The sequence below is a fragment of the Lepisosteus oculatus genome, chromosome 6 (genome assembly GCF_040954835.1).
Source record: "Lepisosteus oculatus isolate fLepOcu1 chromosome 6, fLepOcu1.hap2, whole genome shotgun sequence".
In the NCBI taxonomy this organism is placed as follows: Eukaryota; Metazoa; Chordata; class Actinopteri; order Semionotiformes; family Lepisosteidae; genus Lepisosteus; species Lepisosteus oculatus.
In genome coordinates, this window is record NC_090701.1 from 23,762,725 (window position 1) to 23,785,489 (window position 22,765).

The window sequence follows — 22,765 nt, forward strand, 5'->3', positions numbered from 1 at the left end:
TTCTTAAACCAGTGGTTCTTAAACTTTTCAGACCAAGTACCACCCCTGATCTCATAGGAACCCCAGAAAATCTCAATGACCAACATGAGCGCAAGTGTGGGCACACACACTCACACACACATATAATAAATATTATAATAATAAACTTTATTTGATATAGCACCTTGAAAGGTGACTTCTCAAAGCGCTTTACATAATGACAACAGGAACAACAACAATTAAAAATAAACAATTAAAAAGCACAATTTCAGTGAGAGGGTTGAGCCTGTTTAGTCAAGCAAAACAGATGTGAATTCATTTTTCGAGCCTTGATACAATTCACAACAGAGTCTAACATATTTTAAATCGTCGGGCATTTTCTTGACGGCAAGGGTCGCAATGCGTCCATTCATTTCTGGGGAAACCTCTCTTATTCATGCAACTCCACCGCTGTGTCGGCTTGTCTTTGCTCTAGCACCGTCTGTACAAATTCCGACGCATTTTATCCAGTCAATGCCATTCTCTTCAATAAATTCATTCAGAAGCTGAAATATGTGCTCTCCTGTAGTTCCTGTTGGTAGCAGCTTACAGAACAGAAAGTCCTCATGGGACATACCCTCAAACTCATATCTAACATAAACATGAAATTGGCCAAATTGACTACAGACTCATCTAATTGCAGTGAAAAGCATTTGCTCATTTTAACGTGCTCTATCAGCATACTTTTGATATCATCCGCCATATCACTAATTCTATGACTGAGTGTGTCTTTCAGAGGGGGCAGCATGTCGAGCTGTTTAGCAGCTTTTTCTCCACACATAATACGTGTCAGCTCTTTTGCCAATGGTAAATAAGGTTCTTCAAAAGTAGTGTGGGGCTTACCTGCTTTAGCAATCTGCAAGCTTGCATTTTTCTCCGTTTCTGTTTCAGGAGTCCGTCTCAGAAGTTAAAAGAAGTTTTTATTTCATGCGCATAGGAGCGAAACACAGAGACGCTCAGTGTATTTTTCTCAAATTAACCTAGAACAGTTCTTAAATATTTTTCTGTTATCTATCATGCTTACCTGTGCTCACAAGATTGCCAGCGTTCGTAGCACGCATTTCTATGCTTTCCTGTGCTTACAAGATTGGCGGTATTCCAAAATCACGCACATTGTCCTACCTCCCTATTTCCTGGAGATAATTTTTTTTAAATACAATTGGTCACTTACGTTCATAGCATGCATTCCTATACTATGGTATAGAATTACATTGTAGCTCTTGTGCCCATTCAAGTATTAGTGTGTGCTGTATCGTAGTACTTAGGCTGCGTATTCGACATGTATTAAAATAGAAAATATGAAAACCTGTCCCAATGTTTCAGTGCACACAACAACGTTCCGGGGTCATATGGTGTACCACCTGGCGGCGCTCCACGTACCACAAGTGGTACGCGTAGCATAGTTTGAGAACCACTGTCTTAAACCACTCTAATTCACACTGTGAGCCCCTAGCATCACAGAAAGAGCTTGAGCACAAGGTGAGTCAAACACAAATAACAATGCTTAGAGGTGTTTCCTAGTGCACAGGGGTCTCTGTAAATATGGCATACTGAGGCACTCAGCTGTGCACTTCAGGAATCTCACTGGATATCGTGAATAATTTGTAACAAACTTACTCTACCAATTAAAACTAAGTACTGTATGTGTGGTCCCAAGATCTGCACACATAGAAACACATGATGGCAACAAGAAGAATTGTCAAGGAGGTCTTATTTAATGTTATTTTAGGGCACAACCCCAAAAAGATAATTCCACAAATCACCCTACATCACTAAAACCATGCATACCCTTTTTATACTAAACCCAGACTTATTTAGACCAATGTGAGAATGCGAAATTCGTAAAATCTTTACCAATTAACTAATAATTGGAAAATGACTAGTGGCTGTCATGATTACTACCATTATCACTAACTAAACTCTAGCCTTTTCTTTTTATATTGAGAAAGAAGCCATAGACCTGAGAATGATGACGATGTATCTCTGGATAGCGGATAGCGGATATAGTGGATACTCACTGATAACCATAGTCAAATCAAAACTGAAATGTCTTCTGCATTTTTTAGTCATCTCTCCAGTTGTTGAGTGTGATAATCTTTTACGTTAGATCATCAGACAGTTCTTGGAAATGGTACTTTTGCTTCAGTGTCCAGGCTCTCTTAATACTAAGTGACAATCAGGTAACTTTGTAGAAGCTTCTATACTGTATATTTGATGAGGAAAAAAATAAAATATATTTATTTCAGCATACAGTATGTACAGGGAATGAACAATTTTTAACATTGTGCCTTTAGAAATACGCATAATCGCTATTATATTTTAGGTGAAAAAAATAAAATATACTTATTTCAGCATACAGTATGTACAGGGAATGAACAATTTTTAACATTGTGCCTTTAGAAATACACATAATCATTGTTATATTCAGGCTCATACTTGAAGAAGGCTCCACGGCCAAAATGTTGTATTTTCTTTTTTCAGCATGGAATGAACCTATTACTTGTTATTTTGCAGCCCACGCATGCTGACACAGCTGCCCACCTGATTATTATATTTATGCTATAATTGAATTCATCACTCCTTTTCATAAATGTTGCATCACATTTTCATTCACAAATGTTTTAAAATCTTAATGCACATCTATTTTACATGCTTTGCTTAGGTTTAACCATTTCGTTCTTTTCTCTTTCCTCTAGACTCTGCTACAGAGCCCAACATTAAGAAGCAATGTTGTGTTTTGATTTCCATCTTGGAGTTACAGGAGTTAAATTTGTATGCTAAGATTTTGAATGCAGTATTGTTTTGCTCCTTTTTTCTAGTAGCAATTTATTTCTTTGTCACAATTTCATGCCGCGACATTTGCACCTTGTATAACGCTACAGTATATTGCTTTTTCACCATGCTTGCCATTGTTCGTGAACTGTTCCCTGGTACCGGCTTCTGACCAGTAATGTAATTCGATTTTGATTACCAAGAAAAGAAAAGCTCAAATACCATTACTGTGGTCTGTGAAGAAAAGGCTCCCTTTTTCTTCAAAAAGCCTTTAGTAGTGAAAGCTTTATACAGATGCAGCCATTCAAAATGCATAGTAAAACCCTGTACTGCGCGAAATTATACCGCAGTACGTGATTGGCTGGCCAAAATGACTGACAGGCGGCACTCGTGGTGCATTGGTTGTGAGTGAAACGATTGCTTCATTTAATCTCTTTACTGTGCTTGTTTAAAACCGCATAATATTGAATTAATATGGACTTTTTTAACTTAAGGGAAATTTTAGTAGCTGAGCATAAAAAGAAGAGGAGCATTACATGTCATAAACAATATTAATTTAGGAATATAAACATATTATGCAAACTATATATGGCTAGTACTGATAGTTTAAATAAAAAAATACTCATCAGTATTCCACTTTCTTCACAAACATTTTAAACAACAAAGTCTTTCATTCGGTTGCATACTATGGTTATTTTGGAAAAGTTTTTACATGTTCCTTCTGACTATATTAAGTTTATATTCTTCATAAAAAGTTATAAAGTTTTGACCTTTTCTATGAATACTTGCGACCGTTATCACAGTAAAAGTAACGCATACTTTTTAGAATTTGATTAATAGGGAATATAATATGGAATCGCATATCATAAGAAATTAATAACAATATATAGGAAATTATATTCATATAGCTCAAATTATCACAGTAATGAACTTTCTTTGTAAACATCTGCATCAATTTGACTCATTCACCCATGATTACTTCGAAACCTTTTGCCTGCCCTTTTTAGCTATAGCTTAAGTTGTCAAGCGGTATGTTGATATAATGGCTTTGGTGTGTGGCTTGCAAGCTGGAGGTTGGGGTTTGAACCCAGCTCTCATCATGAGGTTTCTTTGAACAAATAAACATTTCTTTAAAAAACTAAAATAGTAAATATGATTGACACTATATTGAAATTGTTGGTACTGATTTCTAAATATCACAACACATTCAAAGTTAAGTGATTTTTTTAATAACAAATAATACTTTCAAACTGCTTGTATTTTAAAGTTGTATTTTGTTTGCGGTGATTTGTCACTGTTTTCACAAACTTCAATTTATTAAATGTCTATTTTTCCAGACCTCTATTTACTTTCTGAAACGCCCTCTGTATTTCTTGTTTTTATCTTTTCTATGAATACTTGCACTCATTATCACAGTAAAAAACCTCATACTTTTTAGAATCCGCTAAATATGGAATCTCTTATCCAAAGAAATTAATAACAATATAAATTTAAGGATCTAAATATATGTATTTATATTGCTGGTGGTATTACTGTAACCAACTTTCTTTGTAAACACGTTTTATTTTTAATTTGACTCATTCACACATGACTACTTTAGAAACATTTTGAAGCTGTTCGGCTCAGCTATGTTTCTGAGCAGCCTGTTGGCACAGTGGGTTTGCTGATAGGGGTTCTATGTAGGTGATCCAAGTTCAATACCTGTGACACAGAATGGTTAAAACTGGGAACAGGTCAGGCAGGCAGGCAGAGGGAGGTGTCTTCCCACCTCTATGACTAAAATGCCAAAGAGAAATGGCTTAATCATCAAACAGAGCTGGAAACACTTGGTGCTGTCTTCTCCACTTTAAAGGTACACTCCTTGTGGAATAATTTTTACATCGAACGTTTGCCCACCAGCTAAAACAGAGAAGCAAACTGAATCCAAAATCTTGCAAGAATATAATGTGATTATAAACTTCAGATATTTGTCAACATATTTACTACAACTATCCATCTCAGTAATCTTACTATGTTAGTGTGTAAGTCTCACTGTACGCCCCAGAGCTCACTCTCAGTAAAATAAAAAAACAATTTTCCACATAATCACCTCACACCAGGGGGCAAGGAAAAGTGCCCGCGGTCATTTTTTTAACTGACAAAGTTAATTAAAACCCATTATAAAGGGTGTGGTGTTTTAACAGAGCCATTTGTAAGAGCAAGGTGACTTTCTGCTCAATTCAGTAAAGCTACAGTACAGACAGATTTTAAAATCTAAAATATAACAGGGCTGCTGAAGGGCTGAAGTGCTGGTGCTGAAGGAGGTCTTCTGTAGCTCAGCTGGAAAAACCTCTGTTGAGTGATGCGGGAGACCTGGGTTCAAGCTCACGTGGTGAAGGGAGAACTGGGGCAAGAGCAGTGAGGGCACAAGCCAAAGAATCTGAATTCATTACAATGTTATTAATAATATATTCTGTATTGCATTTTAAATTGGAATGTTTTTACAAATATAAGAGGTGATAAAAAATGTGTGAATATAACCCTATATTCACCCTATAATATAGGCTATAATAGTGGACTATTTTTATTTGTCTGTGAGAAACAAACCAAAAGTAATGCTCTGATCGCGCTTTGAACCGCCTGGGTGCAGCTCGCTACAAGGACAATAGGAGCTTTTTTTTAAAAGAATTTTAAAATGTTTCCAAAACGTCCACTTGTGATACTTTAGTTGCTTAGTTACACAATTCTATATTAATATTACTATCAAGTGATGTTAAATCACTACAACATTTATCTTTTTACAATAACAGCAAGTGGTGTTAATACTACTTCGGATGAGACGTAAAACCGAGGTCCTGACTCTCTGTGGTCATTAAAAATCCCAGGGCGTTTCTCGAAAAGAGTAGGGGTGTAACCCCGGTGTCCTGGCCAAATTTCCCATTGGCCCTTACCATTCATGGCCTCCTAATATTCCTCCTCTATGAATTGGCTTCATTACTCTGCTGTCCTCCCCACTGATAGCTGATGTGTGGTGAGCGTTCTGGCGCACTATGGCTGCCGTTGCATAATCCAGGTGGATGCTACGTACACATTAGTTGAGGGGAGTCCCAATTACCTGTAAAGTGCTTCAAGTGAAGTGTCTAGAAATTCGCTATATACGTGCATAACGCAACCCAAGTGCCACCTATCTTCTTTGAGCAGTAAGGAGCTGAATTTGGCATGTTGAACAAAACTAGTATACCGCAGTGGACTTTTCCCTAATGTGGATACATATACTGTATCTATTGCAGTGTTTCTGAGAACAGAGTACCATTTATCTTCTAGTGTAGAGTACTTCATTCTGTGGCTTCATTACTCTGCTGTCCTCCCTACTGATAGCTGATGTGTGGTGAGCGTTCTGGCGCACTTTGGCTGCCGTCGCATCATCCAAGTGGATGCTGCACATTGGTGGTGGTGGAGGGGAGTCCCCATTACCTGTAAAGCGCTTTGAGTGGAGTGTCCAGAAAAGCGCTAAATAAGTGTAAGCAATTATTATTATTATTATTATTATTATTATTATTATTATTACTTATTCTTAGAAAAGGATAAAATGTTATAACTTTTTATGAAGTAGAGAATATAAGCTTAATAATGTTAGAACAAGCACGTTAAAACCAGAACCCCCAGTAAGTTACCAAGTTAAACTTTGATGCATAAAATATTTATGCATAACTAAATTATTTATGATGAAGGTGGAAGGTTGTGTAGTTTTGTCCAACTGAGCAATCTTGCTTTTATAAAATTTACAGACTTTATAATGTTTAATGTTTAACATGCTGTAATACACAGTTTCAAATGCTGTACATGAGATGTAAAGCTTTATTAGCCCCACCTGGTGGTTTTGCAAGGTGCTTCGGGATACTGTTATCATATTTGAATTAACATGCGGCATGATGCAATATATTGCGCCACGCCCACCACGTTTTAACTGGTATTTTTTTGTATTTTGAATGGTTGGATCTGTACAGTATATCATATCAATATGATATAATAAATTACTAATTGTAATATTTCATTGTAAAATCTCAGAACAGTATAAAAAATAGCTTTTGCAAATTAAACTACTTGTACTTCTGGTTTGTTATTACTACCAGTGTATAATTAGTGTTTCTGCTAAATAATAAATTGACAATCCTGTTGCTTTGGCTGACAAGAGAAGTCTGCTAAAGATAGGTGTTGTGTAGCTATGTAGCTAAGCAAGTCTCTTCTTTTTCCTTGGTATCCCCTGTGCCCTGATGCTCAGTGCAGAACAGTGCATGGCAAACAGATGAATGAAATGCAGTACTGTACATCTTCTGAATAACACCTAGCAAAGCAACCTTGACAGCCTTGAGCTCAATTATTATTGTAGCAAATTGTGTTTTGAGCTGAGACAGCAGATTAAAACATGCTTTATAACCTATCAAAGCAATTAAGTTCAGATCATGTTTGACCCCAAAGGCAAATGGAGTGCTTGGCAAGCATTAACAAAAGGCACACTGTTGCATGGAACTCATTAATTTAAATGGAACGTTTAATGAATTAATGAAGTAAAAACCATAAGGAATGCAAAGAGAATTGTGGTAAAGTAACAAGACACCATGGAAAGCAAATGCATGGTGAAAGCATGGGAAAACAGAAAAATCCAGACCAAACGTATCCTGCTAAATGTTCATAAGGGAAATGGTGAACTCACTGCCCCTGCTTTTTTTCCACCTGGCACATTCCACAGTATTGTGGAAGATATCCCCAGCATCCAAAACAAGATAGACCATAGACCCTAGCGTGGTGATCTTGTTTGATGGGTTTGTTTCCTTCCTCTTCACTAGTATGTAACAGATGAGTCATTGACTTTTACTATCACATTACTGGAAAACAATTCCTAATGCAATAGCTTTACCACTCACCCCATGAGGTTTGTATAGGATAAAGTGCAGCAAATTCCACAATGCCTGCTTTTTGTTCTCCATTCTATTCTGATTGAATGGAGAAGGGAGAATGCAAGAATGGAGAATGGAGAATGCAAAAGGGCAGATTTCACTATTCCCCAACAGAGTGTCTTTCCAATTTATAATGTTTACAAAGACCGGTTTGTATCACGTATCTAGGAAATTCAGGTTGTTTCACATCTGTGAACTGTTTTTGTGAAAGGAAAAAATAACTAGGAATATTCTTGTGGTTTGGTTACTGTCATCCTTTTTTAACATTTGCATTCATTTTAAAATGTTTCATTTATTTGTGATTTTGAAATGCACACAAATAATAATTATGTAAATTAAACATGGGAAAAGATACATATCTTGCACTGCATGAAGTGGCCACAAAATAGTATGTTCACATTCCAAGCAGGAAGGGATTAAAACGGTTTCTAGTTATCCTCATGAGCTGTAAAGCTAGTGAATGCACCCATTAAATGTGGGCTTCCTTTGATATTTGATGATAGAGCGTGTGGTCTGGTTATTCTGCACATTAGCTCATTGAGATTGGTTTGCTTCTACATTATACTAGCTACCAAGCATGGTGCCTAGCCAGTCAGCACATTAGAGCAGTTTTTAGTGAGTAAAACCAAATTTGGAATTTGGTTGACAAGGAGATGCACATTCATCTAGTGATAGGAATGAGATCCCTTCATAGTACAAAGCAAAACATTTGACATGCATAAACAGCAAAGCATAAGGCTGACACACAGCAAATAATTTCTCAGTCATGCAGTGGTAGGACAAACAGATGCTATGCTATTATGGACAAGCACACTACAGATTTCAGTCCAGTAATTTTGAAATGTATTTAAACACCTCAGTCATCAACTGAGACTTGCACACACATTGCAAATTTAATAGATACACTGAGTGTACAAAAGATTAGGGATGTCTGCTCTTTCCTTGAAATAGACTGACCAGGTGAATCCAGATGAAAGCTATGATCCCTAATTGATTTAATCTGTTTCAGTCAGCGTACATGAAAGGGAGGAGATGAATTAAAGAAGGATTTCTAATGCTTGAGACAGCCGAGACATGGATTGTGCATCTGAGGGAGAATGGACAAGAATTAAGATTTAACTGCCTTTGAACGGGGTGTTCCATGTGCACTGGTTTGAGTGTGTCAAGAACTGTAACGCTGCTAGGTTTTTCAAGCTCCACAGTGTCCTGTGTGTACACTTGGCCAACAGCAGGTCAGTGGTTGAAAACAGCTCATTGACGAAAGAGGTGAAAGGAGGCTGAACAACAGATGATCTACAGTTAGTCAACAGACAGTCCAGTGCGACATTGGTGTTGAAAGACCCATAAAAAAATGCACAGCTTGTCTTTCCTTGACATGATTGGGGTATGGCAGCCAACGACCTTACAGAGTTCCACATCTTTTCGCAAAACACAATAAATTGTGATTCTCCAGCTGTAGCCCTTCGATTAGGAATAATGATCCTCTACCTCTCACTTGAGGGCAAGATATACTTGTGTCCTCTGCTAGACATGTATACCACTGTTCCAGTAGTTTTAAACTTCTTAGTAATTGCTCTAACAGTGCAAAAAGTCTTATTTATTTATCTGTTTATTCACTCATTGCCTGATTGTGAAAGTCAACAACCATTTGTCTCTTTTCATTCGTGAGTTCTTTGCCTTTCACCATGGTGATGGATGACAAAGGGATTTCACAAGCATGTTACTGTACCTCATTTCTTTACCCTACTGAAACAAGAAGCCACAGAAGGCCACAATATAGATCCCTATGACTAAGATAAACATAAAACATAAAACGGGTAAAAGTAGAATATTAATGCTTAATTCATTTTGTTAGATTTTATTTATAACCTAAATATCTTTAAGGGTGCCAATAATTTTGATACCTATGCATTAGTAATTGCATTAGAATGCAAAGAATAAAGTTTGTCCATATTTTGTGCATAAATTACACATTACCTGCATAGCCTTTTTTGCTCATTTATCCAGGGTGCCCATAATTTGGCAGGTGATTGTAGACAAATTTGAAATCAAATGCCAAGATAGTTAGCCAATATATTTGAGCTATTTTGAGCCTGTTTGCTATTAAAACAATAAACCTGACAAGTTACAGGTTATCCCTTCATACTGTACAACTAATATAGAAAGATGTGCATCTCAAGCTGAGTTAAAAAAAGGCATATTAGTAGATATGATTGGGTGAGTGATAGAATTAATGTGGGTTTTCAGTTTATATTTGTTTTTCTAATAATATGGATACTGTGTATTTGTCTAGAAGTGTTACTTAGATATAACTAAGATATCAGGCAGCTCCTGTTATTCAGTTTGTGGATTATAATTATTGCTTTTGATTCCTGTAATGTTTGAAGCTTCATTATAAATGTACTGTAGATCAAGGCAACTTATAAAGGAAAGCAATCAATGTGTTCTTATCATGCCTCTGTAGGTGTTTTGATGTGCTGTACTGTAGATGTGTAGTTTGTGTAGTCAGTGGTGTACATTAACCATGGTGTAGTCAATTAGGGCAAATAAGTAATGAATAATGATCCTCTACCTCTCACTTGTCTGAACACAACTAGATTTGTTAAAATTGAGTCATTGCCCTTTCTCCCTTCTAAAGATACCATTGAAATGTTTTGGGTTCCAAAGCCCAGTTTCTAATGTTCCAGTATAGTGTTGAGGCTCTGTTCTTCGAATGAGATTCTAAAACCAAGGTTCTGACTCGCTGTGGTCATTAAAAATCCCAGGGTGTTTTTTTTATAGGAAGAGGGGTGTTACCCTGGTGCCTCCTAATAATCCCCATTTATGAATTGACTGTTCCCTCCCCACTGATAGCTGGTGTGTGGTGAGCCTACTGTGTGTACTATATCATCCAGGTGGTGCTGTACATTGGTGGAGGGTAGTCCCCTTTACCTGTAAGGTGCTTTGAGTGGAGTGTCCAGAAACGTGCTATAAAATTGAACGGAATTATTATTATTATTATTATTATTATTATTATTATTATTATTATTATTATTATTATAAACTCTGGCTACCCTACAAACCTGAATTGGATGAAGCTGTTAAAATATAAATGGACGGAGGTTTATTTAAACAAATGTGTGTTTTTTTTGCAGCTTCATATTTTAACAACTGTGTGTGTTCAACTATGTAAAAAAAACAGCAGACCACATGCTAGGTTTATTTTACCTGTCATTTTACACTTATAATGGGACACAACATCAACTTTTAAGTTAACAATTTTAAGATCCCTAAAGACTTTGAAAAAGAATGTAAAATACAAATATGTCAAAGCCCCAACAAGTGTCAATGAAGAGAGCCTAGCACTTAATAATCCTCCTGTTCTGATTAATGCACTTACTGACAAAAGAGAGAGACAAGAACAGTTTAGCAGTGTTTTCTTAACTTTGACCTCTACTGGCATAAAAGTCATCTTGAATAGTTTAAATACATACATTTTGAAGCCAAATATTCTCACTGTTCTATTCAATATAAAGTAAGATTTATAGGTAAAACCCCAAACTCTTCTGAAGCATTTCCAGCCAAGTTTCTTTACAACGCTGTAGTTCTGAATTCTAAGATTAAGTAACCATCCATGAATTATAGCTTCAAATGTCTTCTAGCAACAACTAGTAGTCTTGGAAACACATACATTAAGGCTGCAGCTAGCATCAGAACAATGCTATGGACTAATTCATTTTAAATTTGTATTGTGTACTTTAGTATCATTACAGTGTTGTGTAGTATTCTATAAAACAAAAGCGCATTGTTTATTGGCATCACGATGATGGATTGGTGGAGCAGTGGCTCTGTGGCGAAGGATCTGTGCCTGTGCCTGTGACTGGAAGGTTGTTGGTTCAAATCCCATGGCTGGCAGAGGAATCCTACTCCATTGGGCCCCTGAGCAAGGCCCTTAACCCCAACTGCTCCAGGGGTGCTGTACAATGGCTGACCCTGCACTCTGACCCCAAGCTTCTCTCCCTGTCTGTGTTTCCATGGAGAAAATGGAGCTGGGGTATGTGAAAAAATGAATTCCTAATGCAAGAAATTGTATAGGGCTAATAAAGAAACATTATTATTATTATGAAAACTGGAATTGTTTCAAGGGATTGTTTGTTTTGATATTTTGTATTTTGAAAAAATGCTAAATATTAGGAATTATTTTTTTTTTTAATGAAAAATTTTACACATCATTTACCCCTTACTATTACTGTACTGTCCTGCATTATCTTGGTAGGTTTATTGGTTTCTTGGAAAATTGGCCCTGCTGTGAGTGTGCTCTTGTTTGTGTCTACATGTGCCCTGTGATAGACTGGGTGAACTTGAACTTGAACTTTATTGCCATATGTAACCGGTACTGGTACAATGGAATTCTTACTTACAGAAAGTCTCTCGATTGTAAAACAAGTGTAAAAAACAAAACAAAGTGCAAACAGTGCATCAAGACAATGACTGTACTCTGTGATGGCCAGAATTCTACCACGGCAGCGGTCCTCATAGAGCTGTTTAATCTCGGTGAGACTGCAGCCAATGATCTTCTGGGCCATATTGACCATTCTCTGCAGTGCCTTTCTTTCTCGCGAAGAGGTGTTGCCATACCACACGGTGATCCCGTTGGTGAGGACGCTCTCGATAGTGCAGCGGTAGAAGTTCACCAACACATTGGCATCCCCCATCGCTTGAGGCACCTCAAGAAATAAAGACGCTGCTGAGCCTTCTTCATGATAGAGTCAGTGTTCACAGTCCAGGTTAGATCTTTAGAGATGTGAATTCCCAAAAACCTAAAGCTGGTGACTGTTTCCACTTCCATTCCATCAATACTGAGCGGGCTGTGAGTGTGTGGCCTGTGTCTCCGAAAGTCCACTATGAACCCTGCCTTTTTCCCATTGCTTGCTGAGACAGGTTTCAGCTCCCCCATGAATCATATTGGAAAGAGAGGTTAGAAAATAGATGGATGGATCATCATGACCATTATTATTAATATCAATGTCATGTGATCATAACAAGGCAGGACGAAGTGAAAATCATCACTGAAATTTTTCAAAACATTTAATTCATTGCAATCATTATTAATATCAACATTGTGTGCTAATAACAAGGCAGGATAAAGTAAAAATTATATCCAAACCAACATGCCTTGGACATATTTTTTTAAATATTAGAGCCATCTAGTTCTACATCATTCTGTATATTTCAGATTTATTTTAGTTTTGGTGTTATGTTATACAGGAGAGCAAACTTAAGCCTCAAACAATGGATGTGAAAGGATGTAAACTGTACCCCAGGAACTGAGGCATGGAAGGCCTGGAAAAAAGTTATGGCTTCCAAAGCTCCTTTTATTTAGCTAAAAACACCACTCAGGGGCCTGCTTGGAGTTTTGCATTGCGAGTGCTATTTACAAGTTTTGAATGAGATTCACTGAGTTCTAATTTTTGTGTGTGAATCAGGCTTGTGAACAGGTTTTTCACAGCAGCCAGACTTTGGGATATTAGTTAGGTAAACAAAAACGGTTGGCAAATGCAATTCAGATTCATAATTTTACAAGGGTTGGAAATTCTAATTTGGAAAGCATTTTGGCATGTCGGATTGTTCTGAGGTCATCCGTTACATTTAGAATCCCCCACAAAGCGTCTTTAGCCTTTATATTGGTTACAAAGACTGGTTTGGATCATGTATCTCGGAAATATATAATGTACATGGTTTGGCTTTGAATAATCTATTATCAGCATATGTGCATTTTTCCCCAGACCTTTGTCAGCATATGTGTTTTTTTTCCTAAAGATTATTAAAAATGACAAATTTCATTTTTAATATTCATTATTATATAAGGAACTTTGTATCACACATAATCTTAGGGACATTTATACTAAAACAAGATGAAGGCTTTTTAGTAGAGATGTGTATGCATAAATTAATCCAGTTTGAAGACCAGCTGTGAAAGTGCTGACTGACTTTTGCCTAGTGCAGGGTATGAGGTTTTTCCACAGCCTTGGAGCTGTAGGAAAGAAACAGTGTTTCAAGGTTTATCTAGTTTTGACTCTGAAAGAAGACCAGAGTTCAAGGAGCACAACAGATTTACAGTATAGGTGTGTAGAAAGGTAAACATCACTGAAATAGATAAAAGACAAGGAAATCCAAATTATTAAAGGTGAGCACCAGGGTAAGGACGTGAGAAACACGCTCATGAATTTTAGTTTTATTCAATATTCAAGCAGCGGAGTTGCTTGTAAAGAACTTTAGATTTATCACAAGAGCATTTCTCAAAACATATGTTTTGTATTTTTCTAACAAATTGTATCCTTCGTATAACTGTTAGCAGATTTCCATCAGAGCTGTCATTTTCAAACCACTGTAAAATCTGTCCTTCTTAAATGTCTCGTTTGCTGCCTTAAAGGGAGAAAAAAATTGTTGGATGTATATCAGCTGAACATGTGAAACTTGTAGGTAATTTTATGCTTAGAGAGGAAGTTACAATATTAATGTGAAAGACTCTAAATAGAGTTGCAGTTATTTGCAGTCATCAAATCTATTCTTGGGTTACATAGACTTATAAATGAAAAATAAAAAATGAAAAACGCACATTTGATGCAATGTTTTAATTAGTTATAATGAATTTAAAATAATGTGATGGGATAATTAGTTTTGAATATTTCATTAATAGATGAATCCCAAAATGTAACATGAAAATCCAGTCCTCTGTGGTGGTCATCTTTGTAATTCACTGGTATGAATGTCAGGAAATATTAATATGATGCATACTATATAAATATATACTGTATATATAAACTATATATATACTATACTATATTGTATATCATATATAGTATAGTACAGTATATACAATATATTCTATATACTATAATATTAATATCAATCTAACATTATGAGTCTATTGAATGTGTTTATATTTTTTACCACACGATACCAGCATGCTAATGTCAGTTTCTTGAGGTTCATGTAGTTGATATTGATAGATACAACCTTGTAAAAAAAAGTGACCTCAGGTTTTTAGATCGATTTTATGAACATTGCTAATGGTGCTCTAGGAGAACTATGATCTGATATTTTAGATCTGGACACATTAAAAGTTTTGTTTAAATATAGATTAACACACTGTATTCCTCATCCATGGTGCACCTGCAAATGCATTGATATATTTTTTGTAGCCTGGAGACATCCCCATTTACAGTATTTCATTTCTATTTATTTTCTTTAGTTATTTTTGTCACTTGGTGTCAGATCTAGTTCAGTATTTGTTTGGTCAAAAGATTAACCATTCTCCGTTCAGTTAGTGTATTTAATTGCCATTTTATGTGTTTCACTGTTACTTTTATTATGATAATATGCCATTTTCAATGAGTAGTACTATTATATTGCAATACATTACAGTATACCTAATACAGTCCAGTGTATAATAATGATTCTGTTCTTTTTTAACAGGAAGATTCAGATCACAACTATTACACATCTAAAACATATGGACCATCAGATCCCATGAGCCAGAACCTGTGGGTAAATATTGATCAAATGGAAAAGGATAAAGTGAAGATTCATGGGATTCTGTCAAATACTCACAGGCAAGCTGCGGTAAGTTTAGTTTATTTATTTAATTAAGTAGATACTGTAGTGTAAAACAGGTGAATAATAGTCCTCTTAAGAACTAAGGATAAAACATTATTCATTTTATCCATAAACGTATCCTATAAAATATTCAGATTAGAAATTATCCCTAAACCTGTAATTCACAGCATGGACAACATGCTGGAAGAATCCAACAGCCAAAATACATGAGCAAAAACTGCAATTGAATCACTTTCCTTCTTAAAATAGTAAAATCACTGGAGAATTAGTTGCAGGAACTGAGAGAGTAGGATGAAATGGAGGCACGGGCAAATCCTACATTCATGGAGCTGTGTATCCCTAGTCGCGAGAGAAATAACACAGAGAGACAGAAAGGAGTTGATCACTGGTTCACAAAAAAAGTAAAATACAGTATCCTATCCTAACAACCTTACCTAGCACCACGTTGCCTAACAGGTTGTACCAATATAGTTGACAGTTGAGGAATACAGTTGGAAGCTCAAAGCAGCTCGCTCCCAGCATTCCACTTTCACATCTCATTCAAATTGCACTCTCAACAGCTTCAATCAGTGCTACCAAACAGACAAGGAAACTGAAGTGGTAGTTGATGGAAACTTCCAAACACAATAAGTAAGAATAAGAATAAGTAAGATGGTATACTGTCACCCTTTCAATGTGGTTGAAAGTCAGAAAGTAGACAGGTCTCTTGCAAAGGGAGGTGTAGACCCAGTTGTTACTGTTCTGTTGACAACATAATAAACAAATTCAAAGATCTTAGACACCCAATGATGAATATGACAAAATCCGTCATCTCCTCATGGACCCTTAATTCACCATTCAAAGGTGAGTAATTACAAATGTGAATCCATCCACATGACTGATTTGAGATTGAGGACATGGTTGTACTAAAGACTTTAGCTTTCTTGGCAAATGGAAACCCTACTGTGGTAAAATGTATCTGTACAGATGCAATGGACATTGGTCAGCTTTGGGTAAGGATCTACAGAGAAATTCAAAAACGTTTAAACTAGAACGGAATGGAAAAATCCAATGAAAAATAGAAGAGACAACACAAAGAGCAGAGTCAAAAAGCAAACCCAAGACAAAAAAAGCACACAGCACAAGGTAATTAAATGTTTATATCTAAATGCCAGAAGTATTTGGAACAAAATCCAGCAAAAAGAGCCTGCTGCTAAAATTACCAGTAACTGGGAACACATATACTGGCCAACAGAGAGTGATGGTGATGAATATAGTATATTGGATACACGGCATTTGGAAAAGACAGGAGGGGGTGTTGGTGTAGCAATATGTGTCAAAAAGAAACATCAGCAAATCAAAAGTGTCGGAATCTATATGAATCAGATTTAAAAAAAACTTTCAAGGGGAATAATATTAGGACTGTGGTACAGATCCTTAAATTGTATTACAATCTGGTAGAATGAAATCCGGGATGTGTATATACAGTATAAAGGAATAAGTGTGAGACTAACATTTTCCACTGTTAATTTGGAAAAACTATCAAGGCTGTCAGCAACTAAAACTGAAATGATAGACATGGTAGACATGACTTACCATTGCTTGTTGTTTGTCAGAATACCTAATAGGAGGAATCCTGTATTGATGTAGTCTTTTCAGAAAACAGATGTGAGGGAAACATTGGGAATTGGCAATGTGTTTTTAAGTATGTTTTGAAGCTATATACAGTAGGTAGAGTGTCAAATGTGACCCTATAACCTTTATAGAAACCTCCTATTAACCGCTCTTGGTAATTCAAGATATTAAATGTAAGTATAAATACAGTAAGTAAAAGTAAATAAGACGACTGTATAGGCTCACTAACTCTCTTTGCAGCTCTCGTACTGTAGGTGTGCTTGATTAATTTTTCAGATAATAAAGCACTTTTTCAATATTTTTTATTTTCCATAACTGACCACGTAAAGCCACGACCATGTAAGTTGCAAGACAACTGTATAGAATTGAGAGAAGTGTAAAGAGATAAGATCAAAATCATAAGGATGAAATATGAAAGTGAAAGACAATATTTTAAAAATATTCTCCTTAAAACATAGCATTATCAAACATCCCATTAAAGGAACTTGAGTACTATAAGTTGCGGGTATAGATAAACAAGGATAGAAGGCTATATATTTTTTTCATTTTTCAAAATATAGGCAATGAAAGCTGAATGGCTAATTTATTAAATTAATAATTCGCTCTGGTGTCCCAGGAGCAAGTACTGAGTAATATATTTAGAAGTATCAACAGAAGTTTAGCACAGGTTGGATGCTCTTATGATTAAGAAATCTCACGGGCCTGTAATAATTGTACTCAAAAAAGCAATGTTATTCATAGAATAAAACTGTTTCAACGATCACTTTGGAAAGGGTTAATTTCCATTGACTGGAAAATAACTAATCTAGCAGCCATCCAAAAAAAGGTAAAATTGAAACAGTGATGAATACAACTACAGCATATGAAAAAGTTTTCTGAAATCTTGTGGTAATGCTGCTCATAAAAGATTCTCAAGTTCTCAAATTGGCAGTAGGCCTCACAAGGAAATGTATACTGTATCTCTGGGCTGAGAACAGGTTAATAGAAAAGAGATAAGGGTGAATGGTTAAGATAAGAGCAGCCAGATAAGGGTGAATGGTTAAACTGTGGTGACCTACCACAGGGCTGTGTATTAGGACCACTTCAGTCCTTAATTTACAATGACCATCAAAAGAAACAAACATACCATTGATTATAACATTGATTAGGAGCAAGTAAAGATTTATTCCATGCAGAATGAGCCATGGAGCTGAATAAACTGTGGAGCCGAAACGTTGTGTTTCTTTTCTTTTTTCAGTATGGAATAAACCTTTACTTGTTCCTTTGCAGCCTAAGCATGCTGACGCAGCTACTTACTTGAACTGTAACATTGATTATAATTTATATATATATTATATGTATTTTATTATATGTGTCATAATTTGTATGAATTATGACTGACAATAAAACATTCAAGATCCTATGACAGTTGCATAAGCACTAAATCACCTCATTACTGAGAGAGTTGATTGGATACAGGTGATAAGGCGATTTTACCTTGTTGAATGACAAGCCCTCTGAAAAAGAAAAGCTTAGAAGGAAAACATACACTTATCAAGAGAACATTACCTATATACCATCTGTATATTGGATTGCTGGATTAAGTCAGCACATTTTGTTGACTGGGGCTTTTCAGAGCCAGCAGCTTCTAGTGTAACAAGACCTTACAAACCAACACAGGCCATAAAAGATACAGTAGGACACAGCCAGAGAGACAAGAACTCAGAACATCATTATCCAAATGTAATGGTCTAGGAAGACGTGCTTAGCCATAACACAATTCCACTTGAAGTGATTGATGACAATCTGACTTCACATCACTACACTGAAGACCTCACTCACTGCCCTTCCCGCTGGCTTGACTGACTTGACAGCATCCCAGAAAGATAAAAAATCTTCCTTGCAAAATGAGAATGTGGCTGTTGTACTACTAGTCACATATGAGCCTCATTGAATTATTATGAGATGAGCTAGGACAACACATGGCATCTATACCTCAGAGACTCAAGATCAGGCTCATGCTTTTCCATGAGAAATGAGAGAAATGGAACAGTATCCTATTCAAGACAACATCTGTAACCTGATGCAATGCATGCATGGTAAATTGCATTGCGTCTAACACCTGCAAAAGATGCTGCTAGAACGTGATTTCACAGTACAGCTTTGTTGATGACAAATCCTATTGATAAATGAATTTACATTTGGCATGTCTGTGTGATAACGAGTTATTTAATATACTACAGAATTTTAAACAAATCCAGTAATACCAAAACAGGAGGATCAGCGAACACCATAGATGCTTAAAGAGAATGAAAAAATAATTACTACAAATGAAAATCGATTTAGCCAAAACTCAAGGCTGGGCAAACACAATGTACTGTACAGTGCAGCATGCCACATATAGATAGCAAAAACACAATCTATGACACGACTTGGGAAATGCTAGATTGGATATTTTTATAAGATATTTTTTAAAGTGCAGATTTTTCTAAGGAATTTATATGTTAAAACAGAAAGAAACACTACTGAGCTGTATTCAGAATACACAATTTTGGTCACCATGTTACAAAAATATATTTCTGTTCTTAGAAGAGCAATCAGCTACACCACTAGCAATAAAGGAATGTCCTACACTGAAAGACTGTAATAAATGAGTCATTTTAGTCCTATGTAGAGAAAACTACATGGTGACCTGATTCAAGAATTCAAGTCCTTAAAAATGTTGCCTAAACCCACCCAATGAATCAAGCTGTGGACACAAATTGAACCTAAGAGAATGTGTTTTTGAAAAGGAGACACTTTTAACACAAAGCATTGTGTAAAAAGTTTGGAACAAGCTACCTCAAAAGCCCAGATCAATTACTCAGATCAATGAATCTCCAGATTCATACATGTCCCTGTGGATCAGATGGTTTACACATTATAGTCCTCTGAAAACAGAATCAGGTTAATGTGATAATTAACACAATGGTGAACAACTTGAATTCAACATAGCGGTAAAGTTGATCTGCGTGAATTCAGATCAGGACTGCTTCATTTTATTTAAATAGATAAGTTTATTAAAAATAAAAAAATTCAAAAAGCAAGACTTATTGGAAAGAGGTGGTTGGAAAATAGAATATTAGAAAAGTGAAAGTTGCTAAGATATGGAACAAAAAAATCTTGAATCGGGTAATTAAATGTTAAATGTTAATAAACTTGAATTCTAATAAGAGGCAAAAGGCATAAAGTTCAATTACATTCTTATCAAGATAAACTGCACCTATCATGAACTGAACCCAAACACAGGGCAAATGCAAACTAATTTTTTAGGAAATGTGTAAACTAGAAGAGCTTGGTGTGTTCCTATCGTTTATGTTCTGGGTACCAGGAAAAGGAGGCATCACCTGATCTCTGAAGATTTGTCAATGCGAGGAACTGTGTGATCTGGCTCAGGAGCTGATCCGGTGTTGCTTTGGAGCTCAAGTAGATGCTGGGTCTCTCCCTGGTGTACCAACTTCCTTGGGTCTTGATGTCACTGATCCTGAATTCCAGTTCTCTTGGGCCTATCTTCATAGGCCTAACCTCCCATCCTCCCAGGCTTAACTTCCCAAATTGTGGTTCCTGTCTTGCCCTTTTCATTAGTTTCAGACAAAGACATTCCAAAGTCTTGTCTGCCAGGGTTCTGGTTGGCCAATTCGAACTGCTTATCTCTCCTGCAGGAATTTTTATTGCTTCTATCAGAAGAGACAGAATAAAATGTCCAGTATTTGGGAAACCTCATAATGTCTTCTGAGTAATTAGGTTTGATATTTAGATTTCTGAACTGCCCATGATTTGCCCATTCAGTTGATGCAAAACAAGCATATCCCACTTTTTTCATGAAATAATCGTGGTGCCTTATACTGTATTTTAAATGAATATTTTGTTTACCCTATTGTAAGTAAATGAAGTATGTATTGTGGCAACACATCCAGTTCCCCATAGTCTTTTATCAATAAAGAATGAAAGATACTATTGTAGTGCATCAAAATTCTGATTTTCTATGCAAGCAGTGGGAAGGGTTTGTGTCTCATTTAACCACTAGAGGAATAACGTGGTTTTTCAAACTTGGTCCATCATCTGATATGTTTGGATCAGAATAATCTACTATCTAAATACATATAGAATGGTAAAACATGGTGTTTATAGGATACTGTATATATATGAATGATTTAAGGTATTTTGCCCAGTTTCTTAAAACTGAAGCCTAACAAAAATCCTTTCTTGCATTCCTTGCTAAGTGATGATTTATGATCCTATCTGTGGAACCAGTCTCTTTCCTTGGCTTGTGAATGACCTGACCTACTTTGTTTGTGCCCAAATGGTTTTATAATCATGACTTGCAACTGTCCTTCAGAGAGAGGTTCACAATTCTTCTGGCCTTTGAGGAACTACAAGGAATAACCAATCCTCCACTATTTAGTGATGCAGGCACTAAATGAGCACACATACCTCAATATCAGATCCTATGACCTAAACCTCCCATGAAACAATAGAAATAAAATAGAAATGAAAAACACCATATACCAATAAGAATTTCAGATTGGATAATGTGTTTTGCTTTAAAATTTTAAACATCTTATGCAGTAATCTGAACATTATTGCACAGAGCAAAGTCATCCATCCATTTTCTAAATACTTGATCACATAACAGGTCATGAGGAGTTACTTAACCTATCCTGGCAAGCAATGGGTACAAGATGGGACACACCCTGATTGGAGTGTTAATTTTTAACCAGACGTGAGCTTCCTGGGGTGTTTGGTGAAGATATCAGTGGGCATGAATATTCACTTTTTTATGCCAAATGAACATGGCTTAAAACCTCAATTTATGTTTCATCTCATCATAAAACGTGGTTCCAATTCTCGTTCAGATGTTCTTTGACAAAGTTGCATTGCCTGATTTCATACTTTGCTCTCAGAAGAGGCTTTGTCTTGCAATCTGGCCACATTCATGCATGAAACACTGAATAGTAGTTTTAGATACTATGTATCCTGAAGATACCAGCTTGTGTTGGAGATATCCAGCTCTTTTCTCTGAATTTACAATTGCCTCCTTGTTTCACAGCACCAGTTTGCAAGATGCTCCTCCTGTTCTTGGCAGTATTTCCACTGTTCCAGTCACCTTAAATTTCTTAATAATGGCACTCCAGTGGAAATAAAAGTAGATTTAGCTTTTTGTGATTTTTTAATAGACATGGAGAGATGATCTATGAAAATTTGCTTGTAGCCTTTAGTGAGCTCTCTGACCCTCATTAAGCTCTCTGAAGGCTCATCCAAAATGTTACATGCTGCTGCTCAGTGTTTTCTGAGTGTCTCCTTCTTTAATTCCCCAAAAACATATAAATCTGGAGACTTCTTTTATACTTCCAAAAAGCAGGATGGTACTGTACGTTTGGTGTTGTTGGATTTTATTTAAAGTAGTAGTTACAAGGTGGAAATAAATACAACTCCTATGTTTTCTGGAATGAAATTATTTCTGACAATTATTACGATCAGTGTAAAACATTTTAAAACGTTTTTAAACAAATTACTGTGACAGACCCTTAAAAAAAATTGGTCCCAGGGATCTGAACACATGAAAGCAGTCCAAAGCAGTCACCCCCAAACACCTACCAAAAATCCAGCCACCACCTGTTATGATCCCTGCCTCTCGGCAACGAAAGAGGCAGAAGAAGGCGTAGCCTTAGTTCATCAGTCCACCTATCACGGTACGCGTTCACCATCACACCTCCATCTCATCTGGTATTTTAGCATTAGTCTTTCCCTACCTCCTCGCTCAGTATAGGTTTCCCTTTCGAGTTTCTTATTTGCGCTACGCCTTC

The 22,765-nt window shown here is 36.3% G+C and overlaps 1 protein-coding gene across 1 annotated transcript in view; it reads left to right on the top strand.

The window, feature by feature from the left end:
• The window catches only part of plxdc2b (plexin domain containing 2b), a 215,615-nt gene that overhangs the window by 109,020 nt on the left and 83,830 nt on the right, over positions 1–22,765 (top strand). Inside the window, exon 3 of the mRNA XM_015354546.2 lies at positions 15,186–15,332. Within this exon, the coding sequence (XP_015210032.1) occupies positions 15,186–15,332 (147 nt within the window). The remainder of the gene's footprint in view (positions 1–15,185; positions 15,333–22,765) is intronic.